The sequence below is a fragment of the Hylaeus anthracinus genome, unplaced genomic scaffold (assembly GCF_026225885.1).
Source record: "Hylaeus anthracinus isolate JK02 unplaced genomic scaffold, UHH_iyHylAnth1.0_haploid 12001, whole genome shotgun sequence".
In the NCBI taxonomy this organism is placed as follows: domain Eukaryota; kingdom Metazoa; phylum Arthropoda; class Insecta; order Hymenoptera; family Colletidae; genus Hylaeus; species Hylaeus anthracinus.
In genome coordinates this window covers 16,979,546-17,003,156 of record NW_026534348.1, presented here as the reverse complement: position 1 = coordinate 17,003,156, position 23,611 = coordinate 16,979,546, and the positions used below count along the sequence as shown (strand labels likewise).

The window sequence follows — 23,611 nt, the reverse complement described above, 5'->3', positions numbered from 1 at the left end:
TCTCGCAGCCAATAGCCAAGCATAACCATCTTCTGTTGCACCGTTGTAGACAGTTTCCATTCACGCCTACGGTGCGGTTGTTCGGTCCATTTGCCTGACAAGTTCATTCACCTTGCATTTGTTGTAAATTTTCTCGTTAGTGCTGATATACAGGGTGACTCCAGCAACTAGACCACTGTATTCTGTAATTGTAAGGAGATAATAAAAGGAGGTACGAATGACTTCAGTTTTTAGAAAATCTTGCGGATGACACATTCGAGTGGATCTTAATCAGGCGAACATGACAATCGAGGTATTGAGTCAATATCTCGTTACGATCAAAGCATCGCGAGCCTGTGCTCTATTTCGCTGATAATACTTTATACTGCATCTCGCTGGCGATAGAAGATTATCTAGCAGCCAGGGGAATGTATAAACTCCAAGAAGTGCTGATATCGTTCCTTGTTTAACGTGTCAAAGGAGAAGTAATGCAACCCGATAAGACACGTATTAAGAATTTCACGCCATTGGTGCTGTATCTTGACTAATTGTTTGTACGATACACCATTCAAAGTTGAGTGGGAATGGTGGAAATGCCACAGTTTCTCGAAGGGCGAGCTAAAATTCTATTTCGAGGCGTGGATGTTTTCAATTTTCTCAAAGATATATGAAAATGGATGTGGGAAATACGTTACATTTGCTACGAGACAGAGGAGAAAAAGAAAAGTGGTAACCTTAATCCAACTGTTCCTGAAATAGATGATTGGTATAAATACATACCAAGCATTTAACTCTCTGAACTCCAAACAGGAGAAATTGTTTTCTACTGCTCCTTGAAAAATCAGTTCTTGCACCTTCGATCTACTTTATCGAGGAAGGGCTGCGGATAGAGGAATAAAAAAGTATCTTCATCAGTTTTATTCGTTCAGCAAACGACACTGTTCACCCTTATTTTATTTAAATGTTCGAAGATCGAGGTCCTCAGGAACGATTAGTAGCTGCGAAGAATTTGAAACTGCCTAAAAATGTACGCAAAGAATCCAGCCTTTGCAAGGATCCACGCGAGCACCCCCATGATGACGACGTTGTATATCCTGTCGAGCCACTCCATCCTGCAACAATCAGCAACAACGTTAACCACGATAGTTGCTCGTGTCGAGAGCGTTTAGCGAAGCGACGAGAATGCAAAATCGAATGCGCTGTCCTTCCGAGAATCAGCGTCGGCGAATGCAAATGCTATAATTATTGCGGCGTGCGACTAAAAATATCGAACAAGTGGGAGAGACATGGTTGCTCGCGGCTTTTCGGTTATTATGTATACAGGGAACGGGGTTTCCCGCTCGCGACCAAGCGTCACGCCAACGACTACCGCGTCGCTTCCAGCTAGGGTCGAATCTAAAGTTTATAAACTTCTGAGCACACTAATACTAGGGTCTCGACTGGCTATCACAATGGAAGGTGGAATTTCCACTCACAAAAAAGTAGATGATCATAAATATTTAAAAGATGATTTCATTAAGGATTTTCTTAAGCTTAATATTATTAATGTATGAAACCCTGAAGAATTTTAATGCACCCCTGTAAGAGCTCGCGACCCCTAGCTTAAGAAAGTCTGAGATCCACGCTATATTACAAAATTCTGCGCTACAATCTTTGAGATTATACCAATCTCCCAATCAAACCCTTCTTATTTCTACTCTATATTCCATTTCCGGGGCCCCTGTGCACGTAGAAGATCCCAGTTTTCGTACAGCCCTGCTGCGTCCACCTCCACCATTCCCAAACAAAGACTGGAATTGACTTACCATCGAGTAGTCGAGCGCTTAAGTTGTCGCGAACGATTCGTAAATACCGATTGGAAAGAAAGGAAGAATGGCGGAAGGAGGGAGGACAGAATCAAGGGCAAACACGTATGTTCGGTGGTGAGGAGGCGGAGGAGGAGGGACGCGACACGCGATCGATCAAACGAACTGCGCGCAGAATATGTGCTTCGAGGTAAGAGTGAATTGTTCCCTGGTAGCTACGATCCTGCATTCCAAGTAAAACAAACACTTTTCATTCGTTATCGTTATTTGCAGCTATAAACTCGACTTTAACGATAGTGTCCTTGTTAGCATAGAAGCAGTAGATGCGTTCAGACTTGCAAACGATAGAATATGACTTGTTATATATCGCCATGGTCGATACAGAGGGATGTGTACTGATTTTGATGAGAGTTCTCACGAGTGAGCGTAAACATTTGGTCCGATTGACCTTGGTACCAGGGAATAACCATTTTTGTTCTCCAGATGATCTTAATTAAGACCCGAACTTGCATAACTAGTTCCACTAAAGGCTTATACAGAGTGGACTAAAACTGATGGTCATTTGTGTACATATAATGCTCGGCAAATACATTTATTTATTTTACCAACTACAAGAGATGCATTACAAAACAGGCGCCTCAAGTTGCTCCCCCCAGCCTACGGGAAAAACCTGGCATTCTCGCGAACGTGCCAACTTCAACGAGGAAACGTGTCGAGCTATGCATTAAAGTAGGCGGAAGACACTTGAACACCTGTGATGACAATTTCATCGTTTTACCTCGAAAATTGTTGAATTTTCCCACATTTATCATGCACTAATTTTCAACACACCCTGTATGCAATGCACGGTGACTCGAAACTTTTCTTGTTACTAATTGCCTCGTCTATTATAATTCCTCGAATTAGTCACCAATAACGATTCAGTGTAAATGCATGGTCAAGGGTAATTGGTGATAATGTAATCTGAATCGTTTTCCTCAATGAGAATTAACACAGGTTCATCTTGTATCGATTTCTCGAGTAATCATTTGCATGAGTTATTGGAAAGAGATTCATTAGACATTACATGCGTGTGATGTATACTAATGCATCGCGAACTTTCAGTTCGAAGTCAACGGTTTGAGCCAAGAGGCTTTTTGAATAGAGGATTTTGTAATGGACGATCTTCTAATCTAATCGATGGGGCGTAGGTTTCTTAGCCCTTCGCGCTCACCTGGGGTCAAAATGCGCAACTTTAAACTAGAATTACTACAAGTTATTAATTTTATGAAAATACATTAAAAAATTGTCAGAGTTGTGATTTTTTTTAGTAAAAAAAGTTTGTTTTTATACATGCATTGCCTCCTTGCTGATTTTTTTTGCCATTTTGAAAATTTGATAAAAATTTTTTGCCATGATATTTTTATTCTGAAAGGCTCAAACTAATATCCTGAATTTTTACGAATCGTTCGGAACGATACTGACAACGCGGCAATCGTTTAAACATGGCTGGGGTGACTGGGACTCCCTGTGACCGACGCGTTATTTCCAGAACGTGTGACCTCGGAGGGTTAGGGTCGAAGCTCACCAATTTGAAAGTCAAAACGCACCCATCCTTCTAGTATAGTGAAAACAGCCAAGCGTACATATGAATGTCACTTTACCTTTTGTAATGCCGCTTGACATCATCCATTTGCGATATGTCTTCGTGCAGGAGGTACTTTTTCGCCCCGATCAGACAGTTCCTGGTTGAAAAAATGTTTATTCGCATGGCGAGTCGAGATAACCATACTAGTCGCAAGTCCACGAGATTCTACTCACTGGAAGTATCGCTCTACGTCGAAGTTCTCATAGTCGTATCCGAAGATCGGTCTCTCCGCTGGAGGAACGTCTTTGGTCAGGATCTGCAGCATCTTGGGGTTGCGGAAGATCCACTCGTTGTGCAGGAAGTGCTGCAGCTGAACGATGGTGTTGTAGACCTTCCTTTGAATGCTGATGAGCCTACAAGCCATACGGTGTTCACAATAATAATACACACGAAGAGGAGACGTTTGTTTACATTGGTTTTCGCCCGCTCAACTTCAGGAGTCCGTCGATAAATATGGCCGGTATTAGGTGAACGATCCACGTTAGGATGTAATAAATGAAAGTGCTGGTTGTGATGTAGGTCCGCGGGAACCAGATGATGCCCTCTAGTGGCGTATTCCTGTTGATCCTGTGGCCCATCGCGACCAGCTCCCTGTTGAGGATGCGACGGATCTGGTAGGATGTCGAGTTGTACACGTGGACTTCAGGATCCTTGGTTACCCTGGAAATTATTCAAAGTTGAACATCGAGACCTTGAACTCAAAGAAGTTTGACCTTGATTGAAGTGAACATAGCCAGATCTCTAACTTCTAGAGGCCTAGGATTTTTCAATGAAACATACTGAAAGTTCATAAAGAACAGATTCGAGCCGCAGGCAACATCGCTAGAAGGTAGTCCATCGCCACGTTAATCCTCGATATCTTTGACCAAAGGTCTGGCTATGTCCAATTAAGTAGGTTCGTTTAGAATCTAAACTTTAGATCATACGTTTCTATTCCTCGTTTCCACGCGGCGGTTACCATGGCTTTAATGGCGACGTCTACGGGGAGGAAATCGGCGGCAGCTAGGGGGTTCGTGCAAGCCACTCGCAGGACACCCTTTCCACCACCAATCAGCATTCCTACAGGCCCATTGAAATTGTCTATCCAGCCTTCCACTGGTTCCTGGATCGACGATATCACTGAACAACGCAACAATCATTTCTGCATGTAATCTCTGTCCAAGGTGAAATCTTATAACGAGGTTTACTTACCTATCGATGGTCGGAAGATGACGGTTGGCAGATCTTTCGAGTAATCGTTGATCACCTCCTCTGCCAGTCGTTTACTCAGTGTGTAGGTGTTGGGCATCGAACCCAAGTACCTACAACCAGGAAAATAATATACAGGGTGTCCCAGCCTAAGTGATACGGAGCTCTAGCTCCAAAACTATCGGCCGAATGGAAAATTTCAAATATGAAAATTGCATGGTAAAATGGGGCTCATGTTTCAGCGAGAAGGAATTTTTGTTAACTTTGTTATTTAACGAGCTATGATGGTCAAGTTTCGTTTCTCAAATGGTAGTATATACAGGGTGTCCCAAAAGTCGGGGAGGAGCCGGAAATGGGGCGTAGCTGAGACGATTCTGAACAACAATTTCCTTTGCAAAAATGTCGGATGGAGCTTCGTTAAGGAGATATTAAGAGAAAACCCCGACCAATCAGAGCGCGCGTAGACCGTTCGAGCGGCCGCGGTAGCGAAGGCTACGCGCTAGGCGGCAGCGTCAATGTCCTTCGATGCACGTCGAGTCACTTGTTCGCGTACAAGCGCCGCCGCCAGCGCGTAGCCTTCGTTACCGCGGCCGCTCCAACGGTATACGCGCGCTCTGATTGGTCGGGGTTTTCTCATAATATCTCCTTAACGAAGCCCCATCCGACATTTTTGCAAAGGAAATTGTTGTTCAGAATCGTCTCAGCTACCCCCCATTTCCGGCTCCTCCCCGACTTTTGGGACACCCTGTATATTTTTTTAACTTCCCGATTTATAGGGAAGATTATTGTATTTGCCCCTAAAATGAAAAGTCGATTTTTTAGCAGATCTCCATGTTTCAAGGTCATTGGAGTAATTTTAGCCTATTTTGTAGCGTATGTATGTACGTATGTAAACAAATTTTTCGTTAACGTTTTTTAAAAAACTAATAGCGAGATCAAAATGATCGATGATGCAATCGATGTGTATCAATCTAACTTAGAGCTAATTAGATTTTCTTCTAATTCGGTCCAGTAGTTTTTTAGTTTCTTTATAAAAACTTAACTCAATAACGCAATCTAGATGAGAGAATATAAATTTATGAGTGAATAACTAAACGGAAATAAATAATATATATACATATATTATTATTATTATATTTATGCGTATATAATACATGTATGTATACAACCAGGAAAATATATATATATACACAGGGTGTTTAATTTTAATCCACCATCACGGATAACTTAAGAAATGTGCATCGGATCAAAAAACATCTCAATGCGATAACATATTTCCAAGACGAATTCATTAAGGTCCCATTCCACAGTGCGCGCGCGGTATGTGGGTGTATTTTTAATAATTTTTTTCGAGCAAACGATGAATGTTTTTTTTTGTCATTGATACTTCTATCCAATATATACATAAATAAGACACTACACAAATTTTCTTATTCAAATATTACGAATAGTTTGCGGTGTATACAGCTATCAAAAGGACACTTTGCCGAAATTGCTGCTTGGTGGTTGATAGCGATTAAGCCATACGGTTCATCTGAAAAAAAGCTATATTTATAAACTAGACATATAGGTTTATAGCATCACGTAGGGAAATTTCGATATCTAGAAAAAAAATGCCGGAACAGCGAATTTTATTTCCCATTTTCACAGACAATTTTCATTCATTATGAATAAAAATAAAATAGAAAGGGACCCTTTATAAAGAAATCCCTACGTGGTGCTGTAAACCTATATGTCTAGTTTATAAATATATATTCTTTTTTTCTTCAGATGAACCGTATAGCTTAATCGCTGTCAACCAAGTAGCAACTTCGTCAGAGTGTAGCGGTGTACACCGCAAACTATTCGTAATATTTGGATTATAAAATTTGTGTAGTGTCTTATTTATGTATATATTGGATAGAAGTATCAATGACAAAAAGAAACATTCATCGTTTGCTCGAAAAAAATGATTAAAAATACACCCACTTACCGCGCGTGCACTGTGGTATGGGGCCTTAAGCTTTAATATATTTACCCGATTTTTATTAGTTTTCAAGCTAGAACGTTCCAAAGTTTGCTAATTTTCAAGGAGAAAACTCCGGCCCATTGATGCAGTAAGCACCATGCGGTTCTTGAAATCGATACGGATGGTCTCGCTTGGGATTCTAGGCCCAACAAGAATCCCAATATTCTTCCCATTTTCTTGAAAATTTGCAAACTTTGAAACGTTATAGCTTGAAAACTAATAAAAATCGTGTAAATACATTAAAGCTTAATAAATTCGTCTTGAAAAGTACTATCGCATTGTATAAAAAAAAATATATAATTCCATTTGAAAAACGAAACTTGACCATCATATCTCGTTAAGTAACAAAGTTAACAAAAATTCCTTCTCGCTGAAACATGAGCATTATAAGATGAGTTTATATTCACCGGTGTAATATGTTCCGAACCGATTGATACGCTTCTGTCGAGTGTTTTTTTTTCTCGGACCTCTTTCTCTTTCCACTATCTGTCCTTTTCTACGTAAAAACATAAAAACTTCGAGTGCAATGTTTTGGGTCTCCGATTTTGTATGACTCCTTCAGTCGTTACTGTATCTTCGAATGTTTTGCCAACAAACTTCGAGCGTAGAGAAGGACAGCGAACGAAGAAGAGGACGAAGCGACATGCGAAAATGGCGACCAACACCGGGATCATTTCGGTGAGACAATATGTAGTAAATATGTTGCGAATTACGTCATGTTTGGTCTAATTTTAATCAGAAAAATGGCAGGAATATGATGATAACAGGTTTACAACAAAGACGGTAATAATAAAAAAGTTTGACCGTTACATTAGTATTGTCTCATCGAGATATCCGATCATGTTGTTGTTCATTTATCGTAGAGAAATTTGTGCATTTAAGGAGACTGTTGAATTATATATGTACGTGCCATTACATTATAACATGCCAATGAATTATTCTGAATAAACAAGTAATGGTGAAAATAGAGAGGGGGTATCGTACTTGGGTGAAATAGTGCGTATCGTCTCCTCGTCGAGAGTTTCGACCATCTTTATGGCGCTCTTCCAGTTTATCAGCGGAGGGTAAACTATCTCGTCCACGACAGGCTTGTCTGCGTGGGCGTATGCGGAGCTAACGTGCATGAGGGCCTTCAAGAAACACAAGTAACGTCGATTAGTGTTCAATCGTTGATTCAAAGGACGATATAAGAGGGAGAAGATGTTTGATGTTTGGTAGAATCGACTTTTCCATCAAGCATCAAGGAAATAGTAACGTCTACTTGCCACCAACTTCTTCATCGATCCCGCCATGATGCAAACGTCTCTAGTTGAGCGGGTGTTCGAGAATATGTCCTTTTGCAGATTCTCGTCGAACCTAACGTTCGCGGCCACGTGGAAGATCACCGAAACTCGATCGATGATAACTTGTCTCTCCATCGTGCCCAGACCCAACCCTTCAACGGCCGTGTCGCCCTGAACTGGAATTAGCTTCTCGAAGGAGGACGGTTGCTCTTCTCGCAGCTTGTCGAACAGCTTACAGAAATAATTATAAAATATTAGAGTTTGATATAATTTTTTTTTTGTTTATATTATTATTAACAGAAAATTTACAACTGGCTCTTGGAGTCAACTAGCAAATTTGATCAATGTGGGTGTCGCGTGTGTAGACGACGTTCAGCAGCGTTTCTACTAACAATAACAAAAACATCATTTACATTTGTAGATCAGTTGGCTTTTGTCTCTTTAGTCTCCTTGTCGTTGGTGCTTCGTTTAGTATCTTAGCTAGTTCGTTGGTGCTTCGTTTAGTATCTTAGCTAGTTCGTTGGGATGATTTGTTATTTTATTTTTATATGTAGTTGCAAATTCTTTTACGTCCTCGTTGATATACTGTACCTCTAAATCTTTATGGAGGGTATCATCACTGACATACCATGGTGCAGCAGTTATGGTCCTTAGTGCTTGGTTTTGGAATCTCTGAATTAAATTTATATTGCTTTTCTTGGCGCATCCCCAGAGTTGAATTCCGCATGTCCATAATGGAATGATAGCAGCTTTGTAAAGGAATACTTTGTTTTGTAGTGTGAGTGGTGAGTTTGAGTCCCAGAATCCAATATATACTTTTAATTTTGATGTCGAGTTGTTTTCTCTTCATTTTTAGGTGTTTATTCCAAGTAAGTCTTCTATCGAGGTGAAGGCCGAGGTATTTGACGTTATCTGTTGCTTTGAGTTTTTCATTATTCAGTGTGACCTCTGGGCACGTAACATGTTTTGTGGTAAATGTGATACGAGCTGATTTGCTAGGGTTAATTTTAATTTTCCATTTTCTTGCCCAATCTTCTGTCTTATTCAATGCCTCCTGTAGTAACCTTGATGCTTCTATGGGGTTTTGAGCATCTCTTCGCATACAGGGAGATCTGATGTGTAGATTTCATATAGTATGTGATATAATTTGAAATAAATTATATAAATGAAATGCGAGCTAAAAAATCCCTGCGGAATCCAAGGCAAATATCATTAAAGATGAGAGACACGGCACTGAGAAGGAGTTCAAGGACTAAAATCCACTTTTTCGAGGGTGAAAATAATCAGTAAGGATCGAACCACCCCTTCTACCGACGAATCTCCCCGACTTACTGGTAATTCAAGCATTTTTCTCAATCTGTCGTCGATGGACATTCCGTTCTTGGGGCGCATCAGCAGGAATATCTCTCGAACACCCGGGCAGGATCTCAGAAGCTTTTCGATCAACACCTTGCCCAGGAAGCCAGTGCCACCAGTGATGAAGATGCTCCTTTCAGCGTAGAACGCGACTATCGAGTTCCGTTCCATCGCTTTTTTGTCGATTTTATTTGCCTAGTAAGAAGGACTAGTGTTGAAAAGAATCTCAATCTAAAAATCCAGAAGTTCCATGACCCTATACTTATCGATAGATTGCAGATGTTTACGCATTTATGGCAAATTGACATGCGGGCGAATCTATGAGAATGTTCACAAATCCGTACATATATTACAAGATAAAATATACTTTATTTAACTATCAATTCTATTTTTGTATCAGTGGAAATATTACTCTGCATAAATATCCACAGTCTACTTATCGATAATACGTTCAAATCGGTCGTGCTATTAATTTTAATTGACAATTATCAAGAGTCTATTTTTGTACTTGAAGAATATTGATTTCTACTCGATACTAGTGGTTTAAAGGTTATCGAAATGTATTAAACGTAAATGGTACTGGTTTTCATATACGATCGTTAATGTTGCAGTTGAATAAAAGAACGATTTGTTGGCGAAACTTACAGCCATCGTGCTGACGGTGGATGTCAGTAAGCTGATCGCTTTCCTCGATGATATTCCTTTGAGTTTTCTTCACTTTTAGATGCCCGTTTGTTCCCTAGCCACGACTAAACGCGAATGAACGAACCACCGAAATCCGCCGGAAATGACAAAGCAGACCTTTGAATAATTTCATTCTGATCGATCAGTTCAAAGATCACACGTTACATATGTATTCGTGGATTATTTAGATGTAGTCGTGACGATGCAGTGCACAGAGGAGCTAAATCGGACCGAAACATCCGAAAATGTCGAACTTTCTCACCTCTGACGTGGGACTCGGATATTTTTGTATAACACTGCCGTGTAATATCATCAGCTGCATACGTTCTCTGCAAATTACGTTTCGTGGGTTCAATCAATCTTCGATCAATCGCACCGCATTAAAAAATAAGAAATTGCTCAAAATATAAGCTCAAATGGATTTCAGTGGTCATCAAAGATAGAGCCTCGAATTAAAATTAATATTTCGAAGTATTTATTTACTTCTCCTAAGAACAATATCATCGACCATCAAAGAATTATTTTTTTTTTTTTCATAGTGCATTGGCCATAGACATATGAAGATATAGATCGATATATAGATATAGATAGATATAGATAAACTGGTACTATTGGTAAGGGGAGTCTGATATTCGAGGCGTTGAAAGCACTCGTCTGACATCGATTTATTCCGGTAAGACTCGGTAGTATTCGGTTCACATTTCACATGTACACACACCATACCGTGAATGTGTCATATTTTCATATATTACATCAGCGCACTTCACATCGCGTGTTTTTAACCGACTTCGAAAAGGAGAAGGTTACTCAATTCGACATGTATATTTTTTTGATTTTATTTTTTTGATTAATCAAGATGTCAAACGTCGTATAACCTTCGTCGCTCAGAAGCGCAAAACGCTTAAAAGACAAATAACGTATATTACAAATAATATCAAATAAAATGTTAAATATAAAATTTACTATTGTATAATAATTTAAATAAGTAGTCTTCTTCAAATTTGATATTTAGAACGCAAGATTGTTTGAATACTTGTAAATTTCCTTGCAATGTGAAATCTAATATCTTCATATGTCTACCTATGGCATTGGGTCAAAGGTTCGTTTCGAGCACCCGATAGATCAGTGATTCCCAAAGTGGGCGCCACCACCCCCTAATGGGTCCTGCAGCGTTTCAGGGGGGCGCTGATGGCCAATGTGGGCTGTAATTCAAAAGTTTTTAATTGCATTTCCTTCGTCATATTTAGTGGAACGTGGATTCAGTGCGGTAACCAATTTATTAACAAAAAAAAAGAAACCAATTGCAAATAAACAATCGCGGTGATTTAAGATTACTGCTGGCGAAAATAGAGCCGAGGATTACTAAATTGTTAGCAGCACACCAGGTTCATCCTTCTCATTAAGATGATTTCCAATGTTTTAACTTTGTTTTGTATTACATTCTATTCCGAATTCAATAAATAGTTTCATAATTTCAAAGTTCAATGTTTCTAATTTACATCTTCATTTACTATATTTTACGAATAGGGTAGAAACATTAATACATATATATTATTATATATTATATTATTATATTATCAATATATATATATTGATTGTTATTAAAATTTAAAAAGAATTAATTTCCAGAGTGCGCTAAGTAATATTTTTTCTGGAAAGGGGGCGGTAGGACAAAAAAGTTTGGGAACCACTGCGATAGATCGTTCGTCGGACGTTTGTTTCGACCTTCGATGGATCGTATCGGCCAAACTGCAGGTCAGTGGCCGCGTTTGCTTCAATGGAGTGGATCGCAATACGTGGGGTTATTGAATTTCTAAATCAGATCTATAAAGACTAATAAGCCTAATCTAATAAGATTTCAGTGGTTCTCCTGGACGCAGTCACCTTGAACAATTTTTTTTTTTCTTACTGTTCGACGCAATTCTCTTCCTGAATCTTTTCAACTGTGCCAAATCCTCAGGCTTCGTCCTCGTTTTAGGGAAAATGGGAGAGTCACAAATGGGCCAATCAAGAGAATAGGAAGGATCATTTTCTCTAGAATGAAGACGAAGCTCAGGGAACGGATATAAGTCACACTCGAGGAGATCTAGGATTATGCTCGTGAAGAGAATGTGTTTTAACTTGGAAGGCATTAAATAGTCAAGACGCTTAGAACTTCGATAAAAGTAACATATGCAAGTCACAATAATTATCGTTATCGCTGTTCAAACAGAGTAATAAAACTGGGACACATTGGAGGAACGTCGTAAATAATAAAACAACGGAATAACAGTGTGTTACATATTCATTAATTTTAAAGTGGTCCCATATCGATTTAGGAAAAAAATTGTTATACTTTCATAGAATTTGGATATTTTGAAACGTTATAGTGCAGTTCAACTTAAACTACTTAAAGGAAAAGAATGGGCCGCTAAAATCTTGGGTTAGTTTATCGCTTTCTATAGAGCATTGTGTAAACTTTTTGATTTACAAACGCGCATAGTAAACGCGTAAACGAGGTCTAAGAATCTCGAGGCGATAAACTCATTGATTATTCGAATCGGAGCGCCATGTCGACGACGCTGTCGATATCGACGTCGGCCACAGCGCCAACGCGTGAAAATGTGAAAGCTTCCTCCGTTCGTCTGACCTCTGACCTCATGGATGGCGAACATGACTCGAGGTTTGACCCGCCATGTAAGATAGCAATCAGGCAAAACTAGATACACTATGCATATTTATTGTTTTCCAGGGAAACTCTGAGAGTAGAATGGTCAGAAAGCCAAGAAATACAAGAACGAGCTCGCGTTTTGTCTGAAATCTTGTACGACGAGTATGAAACAGAAGGAGAACCGTCTAAATGGAAGGAATTCGCGAAATCGACGGATGATCCTCGTCGCGTACAGTCCTTGGTAGACCACGATTCATCTTCGCATTACATTTTCATTCTTAATAATTAGTAGACTGCGGATCTTTATGCATTTATAGGAAATTTGAATGTGCAAGAATCTACAAAATGCAAACAATATGCAAGAATATAGAAAAGATTGAAAGTAAAGTTCGTGTTATAATATTTGCAGAATAAAATAAATTCCTATTTAGGTACAATTTTTGTATGTACGTTCGCAAAGATTTTATTTTGAATAAAGATCCGTAGTCTAATAATTAGTAAACATAAATGAGTTAATTATTTATGCGAAATTCTAACGTTTCAGTTCGAGAAGTGGCGAGGGTGGCAGGTTAAGTTCGCTTTAGCGAGGATACAGATTAAGCGTCATTTCATCTTCCACGTCTACGGCGTCCCGCGATCCGCAACACTGTCTGGCTCGTCCTCCGAGTTCCTCGAAACGCGTCGACGCGTTCTCAGGTTGCGACACATTCCCGACAGGCTTGTGTTCGCGCGAACGCCGCAGGCGATCTGGAAACGAAACGTGTTCGATCCTCTTCGGTCTCCATCGATGTAGAAGGCCACTGCGCGTGCCACGGTTAAGTCTAAGAGACGCCGGGGTATGAAGAGAAAGGAACGAAAAGCTTCCCCGAAGACGGAGGTTGCGTCCGTTGCTGGCGATGGTGCCACTGTCATCAGTGGCGGCGAGGAAGCGGGGGACATCAGGTAAATGATAGAGAAAGGCGCGTTATGTCTGAAAAGATGAATTCGCATCGATATAAAGGTAGTAAATAGGGATTGAAATTACAAGTTTTTTCAAAATTTACAAGTCTTAGATGCAGTAGAACTCCATTTACTCGAACTTGTACTCTACTGCATCTAAGACTTGGTTGGCTCCGACCGAGTTCTACTGTATTTGTAATACTCGAGGTTTTTAATTCCTGAAGCGTTAATTTGTGTATTAAACTGTGCTTAACACGTTCTCTACTTCATGTTGCATCACAGGGACCGGATGATAAAGGACATGCAGGAGCAGATCCGGCTGGAGCTGTACAACGAGCAACAGAAGGCGAAACTGGAGGAGGTGGAAGCTGCGGATCGCGAGGCTCAGCTAGAAGAGACTCGAGAGATTCTGCTTCGGCACTGGTCAGCGTACACAGAGAATGAGCGTATCTTGGAAGAAAAAGAGAATGTTGGTACAGCTGGAAGATTCAGCGGTCCCCCGATTACAGATTTCTGAAAGCAGAATCGATTTAATGTATTACGAATTTTAGTGGGAGAGATACATGACCTGCGACGGTCTACCAGATCCTGGGTCGCTGTCCGACATGAACACCTTTCTGTTTCTTTGGACATTGGAGAATGAGAATACGACCATGGACGTGATGGCGGACAAATGTCATGTAATCACTGACGTAGGTAGCGCGCGTCATTACGATCAAGTACGCACTTGCGTTTCGCTGTACGATTAAACGTCGAAGGTAACCCTGTATCGATATTCGTTGCAGTTATTAACCAAGCTCGAGAGGATCATTCGTTTCTCCACGATCATTTCGAGGCAGTATGCGGCTGAATGCGAAGTGGTGAATTTCTACTAGAGTGTTACTAGAGCAGGGACCACTCAAAGTTTCTACATATTTATGTATCAACTAAAAAGAAATCGATTCGTTTACATTTGTTTAGCTGTGCTGTCTTCTTGGAGTTATTGTGTTTTTGAATATTGAAAAGAGTTTTTCGATAAATAGCAGGGATTTAAAAAGCATTTCATTCATATAAAGAAGGGTGAATTCGAACAATAATATTTAAATAGTCGAAAGAATGATATTCGAAGAGGAACATCGAAATTATTCGAAAATTCTCATGCCTCACTCGTTGTACAAAAAAAAAAAAAAGAAAAACATATACATGTCGAATTGAGTAACCTTCTCCTTTTCGAAGTCGGTTAAAAATAGACGTCGTCACTCCGCCGTTCTCAGATCGCCAGAGAGCTGCGTAAGAAGCTTCAGCTATGGATAGATCACGCATGCTACAGACTGCTGCGCCATATCGAAGCGAACATGACAAGAGAGGACATGAAGACGACCAGATACGTTCGTGTGTCTACCAAACTAGTATGCTGCGTTTGGGCGCCGATAGCGCTGCCAGTTGGAATGAAGCGACTTACAGACAAGGAGAGGTAAATCAATCAGTAGACTGCGGAGCTTTATGGATTTATAGGAAATTTTAATGTGCAAGAAACTACGAAATGCGAACAATATGCAAGAATATAAAAAAGATTGAATGTAAAGTTCATAATATTTGCTGAATAAAATAAATTCCTATTTAGGTTCAATTTTTGTAGGCACGTTCGTGAAGATTTTATTTTGCATAAAAATCCGGCAGTCTACCAATCAGTAATAATAATAATAATAATAAATCAATACTGGACACATTGGTGATTCCAACAGACAGCCAATCGAGGTCCAATTCGAAGAGATGAAGCTGACGATTAAAATGCCAGCAGACGTGGACTGCCACTCCATGGCGATTCGTGGCCTCTGGCTGGCCTACGACCATTACTCGGTCGATACGAACTCCTACTGGATTCCTGAGATTCCTGAGAAACTCGTGGAGCTGTGGGACAGTACTCTCAGTGCGTCGATCTTCCCTGAACATTTTCTTTTCACTTGGTTTCGTTTCTTTACATTCTTTTTCACGCTCAGGCCTCCTGGAGTTCTCCAAGAGAGACCACGAAGAGAAGCTTAGGATACGAAAGGAGCAAGCTAAGGAACGAAGCTTGCGATTGGAAGAGAAGAAGGCGATACTAGAAAGGATGGAGAACCCACCTGTCCCAGCTAGCGCTCAGAGAAGAGGCAAACGAGGCAGGAAACAAAAGAAACCGCAGTCGGCGAAAGGCGCGTTTCCTGCGTTCGAAGAAAAGCTGGCGACTTTTGTTCCTCCTGAGACGGAACTTCTGCCATACTTGCCCACGCCTAACGAAATCCTTCGGCAGAGGGAAGGTGAGCTTATCAGCTTATCTTGAGACTCTTCGGAAGGCACCAGGCATTGGAATCTTGATCGGTATACCTTTTCAAACGCAGAGGAGTACCGACAAGAGGCTCGAAAGTTGCTGTTCACTAAATGCGAAAAGACTGAAGTCAATTTACGGAAATACAGAATCCTCGGAGGAGTGTTTCACGTGAACCTCATCTATCAACCACCGCAACCCAAGGACCTGGGTCAAGAGACTAGTCTGACAACTCGTGAGTCCAGCCTATTCGAGATGATGCAATTCTCATGTGATAAATAATACGTTTTCATCCATATTGGATATGCCTCGCAGTCGAGCTGCCCAAGGAACCAAAGTTCGTCCAATTTTCGCGGCCCTACGTCCCGCCACAGCCAGCGCCCGACTCTGAGAGGACGCCAGAAGTAATCGAGGCGGAGATGAAGGCTCTGGAAACCGCAATGGAGGCGCTAGTCTTGATTACTCTCGAGTTTGTATTTTTCTAGGTTATACGTACTCTTTCTGACCTGACTCGATCACGCCTTGATGATTCTTCAACCTTAGTGAAACCCTGTAGCTCATATTTCACATCTTTTTGCGATCTGGGTGATCCTACTCGGTTTCCTAGGTTACCAGACACGGTTTTCTGGTTCGAGCCGCCATTGGTCGCCCACTGGATAACAGAGAAGAATATGTGGTCGACCAAGGACGTCCACGACATCAAGTACAACGAGGAGAAGCAGACGATCGCTTTCAGAAGCGGTAAATTAGGCGTTCACGGATTAGCCGCCTACAAGTTTGCGAATCTGCCGTTCCAAAGCTGGGAACTGAAGCCTGAAATGGGGAAGAGTGGCCGTCTCAATGGCGGGGTGGTCTTGAGCATCACTGGGGCTACGGTTCAGGCTGAATTCATAGTCAGAGTACGATACTTGATCACCTGACTTAACTCTTACGTCAATATCAGGGCATTTTTTCCTTCAAAGATATCGCGGGTTTCAAGTATTATCTGTACGACATGAAAAATACTGGTTCAGGTAGTGGCACGATGGGCATGGGCAAGATGGATGCTTGCGAGCAATACTCCACGTTGACACTACTACACATAGATGTTCAACCCTTTGCACTCGAAGCCTTTTTTCCTGGTATCTACTAGCAACTCGAGATGTTTCTTAGCATTCTATTGTCATGAATTATAAGCTATCTAGATTTGAGAACAAGGTCACCTTTACCTCCCCGACAATGATTTTATCAACACCTGGAGATCCAAAGAAATTAAACCTAAAGAAACATCAGGTGAATTGTAGATTTGCTGCGTGAAACCTAATGGTGACTGAGAGTCATATCTCGAGTGCAAAAGGTTAATACTACCATGGCTATAGCAAGTATAACCTCTACTACTGGTTCGTAAGCTCCCAGTTGCCCATGCCTGGTTCACCGACTAACGCCACCAGAATTCAACCAAACCTCGATAGGCTAAACCAAGTATCGTAAAGTAAATAAAGAAATTCTGTGCGTGGCATAAATACGATTCGAGTAATCAGCAAAGCCTTCTTCTGTCATCTTAAACGCAGGAGGATCGAGTCTGTTTGAACTCGCTCGTAGGTGGCTCGTCGAAGCCACTCGAAGGGATACTCAAAGAATTCATCGAGCTGGAGTCCCTGATCGAAGTATGTACCCTCTTTCGAAAACACTTTAATAGCGGTACCGTGTCGTTTGACCGAGTATTTTAGCAAACGTTCGCACTTACCAGCGAATGCAACAGGTCGGATGCGACCTCTTTCCTGAGCGAGACGCCGCGAGCTATTTGAAAGGACTGGCTACCAAGCATCCGATCGCGGAGAAACACTTGCAAGAGTGCATGGCTTTGTTGTCTACCGCCTACACGTTCGCCTGGTCTCGATGGAACGCGACGCGCGGCTTCTGGGAGATCGTATTGCAGTTCAAAGAGGTCCACGGCTGCGTTGCCAAAGAGGTATCTCTCCGAATACATTACTCAGACTTCTTCAAGAAAGGTACTTTCAGGGTACTTGAAGAAAGGTTCTTTAAGATATTTCTAAACCTTGGTATGAGGGATCTATGATCTGGCTGGATCGATACCGAAGCTGAGGGTCGTGGAAGCCTTCTTGTCTCTATTTTTTAACCCTTTGCACTCGGGAGGTGATTCTCAGTCACCATTAGGTTTCACGCAGCAAATTTACAATACCTAATGTTTCTTTAGGTTTAGTTTCTTTGGAGCTCCAAGTGTCGATAAAATGATTGTCGGCGAGGTAAAGGTGACCTTATTCTCAAATCTAGATAGTTTAGAATTCATGGCAATACAATGCTAAGAAACATCTCGAGTAGATAACAGAAAAAAAGACCTCGAGTTCAAAGGGTTAAGTTTTCGGTGACTTGTTCGTCAATCTTCTGGACTATAATATTTTGTTAACTTTCATCCAATTTCTCTACAGTTGTATCTGTTTACTCTGTTTCTACATGCTTTTAGAAATTGTAGGCTCCATTTTCCTCTCTCTATGAAGCTATAAAGTACTCGCTGTCCTATCTACTGGTTCAATTCAAATTATTGCCATGGATTTACAACCCTCTCTCCGGGGGTTGGGTGTTTTCAAATATGTTTGTTGGTTCAGCGAACGAGCATAACGCTCCTAGTAACGCACTCGAGGACCATGCGCATACGCTGCACCGAGGTCAGCCCTGAATTCTCAGACTTACCCCTTGATGATGAAGACAACAAGGTAAATGGAATCTTTTTTATGTTTCTCTATCTACTATTAATTCTTCTCTTTATTGAAGTTCTACGCAGACCTCTATCGCCTGGCGATAAACACAGCAGGTATCAAGACTCGACTCTTGATAGAGCGAACATCATTCAAACTGATGACGACGGTCGCGCGACTCTTACAGCGCACCAACGTCATTGGGATGTCATCTTAACAGCTACATGATCTTGAATATCGTGAAATAAAATTAAATTAACGTCGAGTGAACAATTAGCACGAACATAATGAATGAAAGTAAATACTGAAAGAGGACAATAAATTGGAATGTTCGATAAAATATGTGAAGAGCTGTCATCTTTAAATCACAGAAATACGATTGAAAGAAGGTGACCCAGTAAACCTTAGACCAACGTTCCCCACCCTGTGTTCTGTGAAAAGCGAACGAACTAATTACTCGAACTATTATTTGTGCCTCTTGAACTCCTCCAGCGCTGTACATTTACTTATCGATCTCCCCGTTGTATTGTTTAATATATTCCTCGCCATTAATGCTAGAAAACTGAAAGCTCTTCCAGTTTGAATGGACCTCCCTCTCGTCGAGTCGATAATTTCAATCAACCCTCCAACATTATAGTGACATTCGAACAATATTCTCCGTTCTAGTTTTTCGAACCAAACATTGACTAACAAAACACAGAATTGCGTTCGCTTTAAAACAAATCAGACCTAAGCTTTGAAATTCAAAAAGTTCTTGTATCGATTTAATTTCAAGAAATACATATTCGAGGGAGTCAAGGTATCAAATGCTTTCTACTTTTTGTATGAAAGAATATGTCACCTATCTCTCTAAAAAAAAAAAAAGTCATAGAACTTCCGCAGAAATAAACAAGCTCTCGCGCCTCCTCCCTCTCTCTTCTACTAATGGAGGGTAACGAAGCGTACGCAGTGCGGTCTTTCCGAAACGAAATTCCTTTTTATTCGAATACATAACGTATATCGAGCGTCAAAGCGATATTCAGGAAATAATAAACGCCTCCGTTCGATCTGCACCTGAACGCAAAACGATATCACGAAGGAAAACACACAGCGATATCGAGATTACGGCTAAGCGGCAAAGAGTTTAATTGATGCGCTTCGACGGGGGTGGTGGTTTTTTGGGGGTGTGGGCTTCTCTTTTCGGGGGGTCCCGGGGGTCGGGGGGGTAAACAGTGGGGAACACTACGACACGGAAACGATACGACGTTTAAACCCGTAGCCGGACCGACAGAGCTGGCGCGCATTACGTGCGCCACGCATCTCTATAATAAATGTCCAACGCTGTCTGCCAGCGTGGTTCGCTGCTTTTTTTTCCGGTTTTTGTTTTGGTAACATCCATGAGTACATAGGTTAGTTAGTTGTTTGATCTGTTTCTCTCGATACGATCGATTTTTTTTTCTTTTTTATGTAACGTACGTGTATGCAATACGAAGCTAAAAAATATACAGTGTTGCGCGCTGCGAGGACCGGACACGCGTGAGAGGCGTCCAGATGGATCGATAGCTGAAATTTTTACCTCTACCACTTCTTCCATCCACCCCCTACCCTTCTTTTCGCTACTGCTATTGGCTCCCCCAAATTTGGCGTAAAAATTCGTTTCTCTCCGGGTCCCGTTTCGCTCGAGCTGATCCATCGCGAGCGTCTCTCGCGCGTGTCCAGTGAGCGAAGAATGCATCACTTTGTATCCGCTACATTCTCTAACTACGTATTTCCCTATACATATTTTCTGCCGCCTTCATCTCCACCGTTTGATATGCGTTCCAAGCCGCCTCGCTCTTTCTTCGTTTTTTTTTTTTTTCATTGGTTATTTCATCGAGTTCCACGGGTCTCAGCGGCTTTCTGATCTACCAGCCGATCTACGAGCTTGCGGCGATATTTTGCAAGAGGTATTCTTGGGCGAGGATGTTTCTTTTTTCTTGCTTTGGAGTTGTCAGAGGTCGAGACATTGATTAATGCGGGAGGTGTAAAGACAGCGAAAGAGTGATGCAGGCTCCTTCCACTTGGAGTTGACCAATCAAAGACATCCTCGTCGCGGTTACAAAAAGCGTCGCCTAGAGGTAGGTACACTATCTTCATCAGAGACGCAGACACGCAGCTAAATATCGAGTCACGCAGACGCTACTAGCAACTGGGCCAATGGCTACTATGGCCCATCCCATGGTCGGGGCCTGTAGCACTCTTCTAACACTATAATTCATAATTATCCTCAAGACGGATTGTCTTTGGAGAGTTTAGCCAATTAAATGTTCCTTTGTATTCCTGCAACTCCAAAGTGAGAACAAGTTATTCGTAACATATTTTTGGTTTAGAATAAGTTCTTTTTGAATGCTTGTAAAATATCTCCATAAGGTTGTAGATTGCCTTGTACAGTTGCGCGCGCGCGTTCTAACGACAAAACTCCGAGCGCGCTTCCACCATTTCACTCTCTCTCCTCCCCCCCCCTTCTTGTTACATTTTCACGTCCACGTTCGGATGCAGCTCCGCCGAATCGATACGCGTTTGTATTGTTGTTGTTGTTGTTGTTGTTGTTGTTGTTGTTGTTGTTGTAGTTGTAGTTGTAGTTGTAGTTGTAGTTGTAGTTGTAGTTGTAGTAGTAGTAGTAGTAGTAGTAGTTCACCGAGCAAATGAAACCAGATAGAAGAAAGAGGGCGAGAGACCGAAGATCGACCGTTCCTCGGAGAAGTATTTATCGTAGAGTTTTAAAAATAGTCGCTGTTTTTTGGTCTCTGAGATGATACATGCTTCTCAATAAAAAGGAAGAGAAAGAGAAAGGTGAGAAGGTATGCTAATTTATAATCTAGAACATCGCTCAACTGTAACGCGATCATTCGACGCGAAAACTCTTTTTCCACTTTGCAATTAGAAGCTTCCTCACTGTGATACGACCAGTTGAACTTCATTGATATGTTTTTCGGCGCGCGCCATTTTTATTCCAGTCAGCCGATCATGCGAGCGGAAGTCACGGGCACGTGTCATGGTCGCGCGAAAACTTTAGCGGCTTATATCTCGATAACGAAGCCTCGGTTTGTAAAATGGAAAAGGACTTTCAAAAAGATATTTAAATTCTCTGTAAAACAGTTTCGAGAAACTAAAACTCAACGTTCGCAATGCAAAACACTTTGTTCCTCTTCATTTCTTATCTTCTCTTTCTACGCCTATCTTCATCGTTCCTACCTACGACTCTACGATTCGTTGTATTTCTCATATTTTCTTCTCACGTGCCGTTAAACTCTTATCGTTCATTGCGAAAATTGAACCCCATCCTTCGTTAGAACTAGCCTCCTTCATTCTTTCTCCCTATATTTGTTTTTATGCCACAACAAGTATCATCCTTCAGACCAACGAACAACGAACCTTTCGAAGCTCTACCACATGAAGTAGTATTTATTGTTTTACGGTACTGTAACACGCGATTCTACCGCGACCAGCTGAACCGGTAACTCGGATTCGGTTAAGGGGATTCGATCGCTAAGCTCGTAAATGTCGAGCAACGACGACGCGTTTATTTATATTTTTTTTTCCTTTTTTCTTTTTTTAATCATCATCACGCGCGTATTAAAATCCTATTAGCGCTCGCTATCGTTTATCGCAAACTCGAACTTGACTCGTAAGCCGCTTACGATTGAGGTAATCCATGGTATAAGGCCCAATTCGCATCCAGTTCGAACTAACGCGTACTGTTAGCTGTATACCCTACCTATCTCGACGATTCGTTTGGCTCTAAAAGTTTTTAGAATTAACGCGCGCTCCCAGCGTCGCGACGGAACGCGTTAAACCGCAAAACGTTCGCGACCGGTTTGCTCTATCGACAAAATCTATTCGGTGATCGGTATATATGCGCAACACAGACTAGAGCCCACGATGTGGTACATGTATTAACCCTCCATGCATGGGCAAGAAGATGGCCCGCGTGCCACTGACGGGCACAGAAATAAGTGACGTCACAGTGACATATGAAGATAGGAGAGCAAACGCAGTGAGAACGTAGAAGTCGTGCGCGATTGGTCCTAGTCCGTTCAAGTCTCGCTGCGATGTGGGCGGACTCGTAACTGTGCTCGCCTGTGGTTCACGGAAAACCCAGTTGCCCGTCTCTATTCTATTGCACGAATTTTATATTCTTCTTAAACATGTTATTTCTTCAGTGTTTATATATCGACGAGTTGTATGCAAACCTTGTTATACTCCTGATCGAGTGTATCGTGCAATAGAGTGTATCGTAAAATAGTGGGCCCTAGTACGGAACCACTGAACTAAAGTCTACGTGTACAACTCGCCCTTAATTGATATCGTACGTTTGTAAGCTCTTTTTCACGGTCCTTGCCCACGAACGCGACTATTCGTACTTGCGGGTGCGCGATGATCGAGGAAAAGCAGAGGTCCGCGTGTAGTTTTGGCACTTGATCATGGACATTTTCAAAAGTCGCGTCTAATCGTTCGTGAACGCTTTCTCTCTCGCTCGTAAACGCTTTAACGCGTCCCGTTTCAACGAGTTCGCGCCAAATCGGAATTTTCCAGTTGAAATGTTTGCATTTCGCGTGCAACGATATAATACACTGTCTCTACACAACATACAAACGTTAGTCTAACTGTATTTTTTTTTTACCATTTTTTTTTCTTGTTTGTGCTAGTCGATACTTGCGTGTACACATATGCGATGCGTGTACGTGTAGACCTGTCCGAATTTTTGTGCGTCGCGCTGCGTACGCCGTGTCTCTGTGCACGTGTATCTGTATGTGTATTTGTTTGTGCGTGTCTGTGTTCATTTGGTGTAATGTGAAATGGCTGTATGTGTGTTCGTGTAATTAACGATGAATTTTTCTTCCACGAGTTTCGCGCGCACGCGACTCAAAGCGCAGCCGATGGGCAAAATTTGAATCGAGTACGAATTAGGTACAGCGATACCTCGCATAATGATACAATATTGGAAACGTCTATCTACGTAAATGAATCTTCAAGGTGAGTTGTTTTCATCAGCCAACCACCTTTCACTCTAGCCCAACAAGCATAACCAATACGATGACATCTGACCTCGAATCTGAGCAGGTTTTCTCAATATCCGAGGCACCACTGTAT

General features: G+C 41.5%; 2 protein-coding genes across 3 annotated transcripts; one reads left to right on the top strand and one right to left on the bottom strand.

The window, feature by feature from the left end:
• Window positions 1-882: 882 nt before the first annotated feature.
• Window positions 883-10,049, bottom strand: LOC128891227 (putative fatty acyl-CoA reductase CG5065). The gene is made up of 10 exons (XM_054150597.1): window positions 9,892-10,049; window positions 9,223-9,441; window positions 7,873-8,121; window positions 7,592-7,737; window positions 4,603-4,712; window positions 4,338-4,530; window positions 3,823-4,071; window positions 3,585-3,764; window positions 3,428-3,508; window positions 883-1,091 (listed from the first exon to the last, which is right to left on the bottom strand). The coding sequence occupies exons 1-10, from the start codon at window positions 9,895-9,897 to the stop codon at window positions 971-973; spliced, it is 1,554 nt and encodes a 517-aa protein (XP_054006572.1). The 5' UTR covers window positions 9,898-10,049; the 3' UTR covers window positions 883-970.
• Window positions 1,098-23,107, top strand: LOC128891208 (dynein axonemal intermediate chain 7-like). Of its 2 annotated transcripts, none has more exons than XM_054150535.1 (16): window positions 1,098-1,974; window positions 12,662-12,821; window positions 13,125-13,522; window positions 13,802-13,988; window positions 14,071-14,211; window positions 14,305-14,379; window positions 14,773-14,972; window positions 15,244-15,428; window positions 15,499-15,795; window positions 15,877-16,038; window positions 16,119-16,272; window positions 16,411-16,702; window positions 17,354-17,449; window positions 17,533-17,754; window positions 18,410-18,517; window positions 18,576-23,107. In XM_054150535.1, exons 3-16 carry the CDS (start codon window positions 13,419-13,421, stop codon window positions 18,714-18,716), a joined length of 2,364 nt encoding a protein of 787 aa, XP_054006510.1. In that variant the 5' UTR covers window positions 1,098-1,974; window positions 12,662-12,821; window positions 13,125-13,418; the 3' UTR covers window positions 18,717-23,107. The 2 variants fall into 2 exon arrangements, with proteins under 2 accessions (XP_054006510.1, XP_054006511.1); XM_054150536.1 differs by lacking the exon at window positions 1,098-1,974 and adding an exon at window positions 11,582-12,592.
• The last annotated feature ends 504 nt before the right edge of the window (window positions 23,108-23,611 follow it).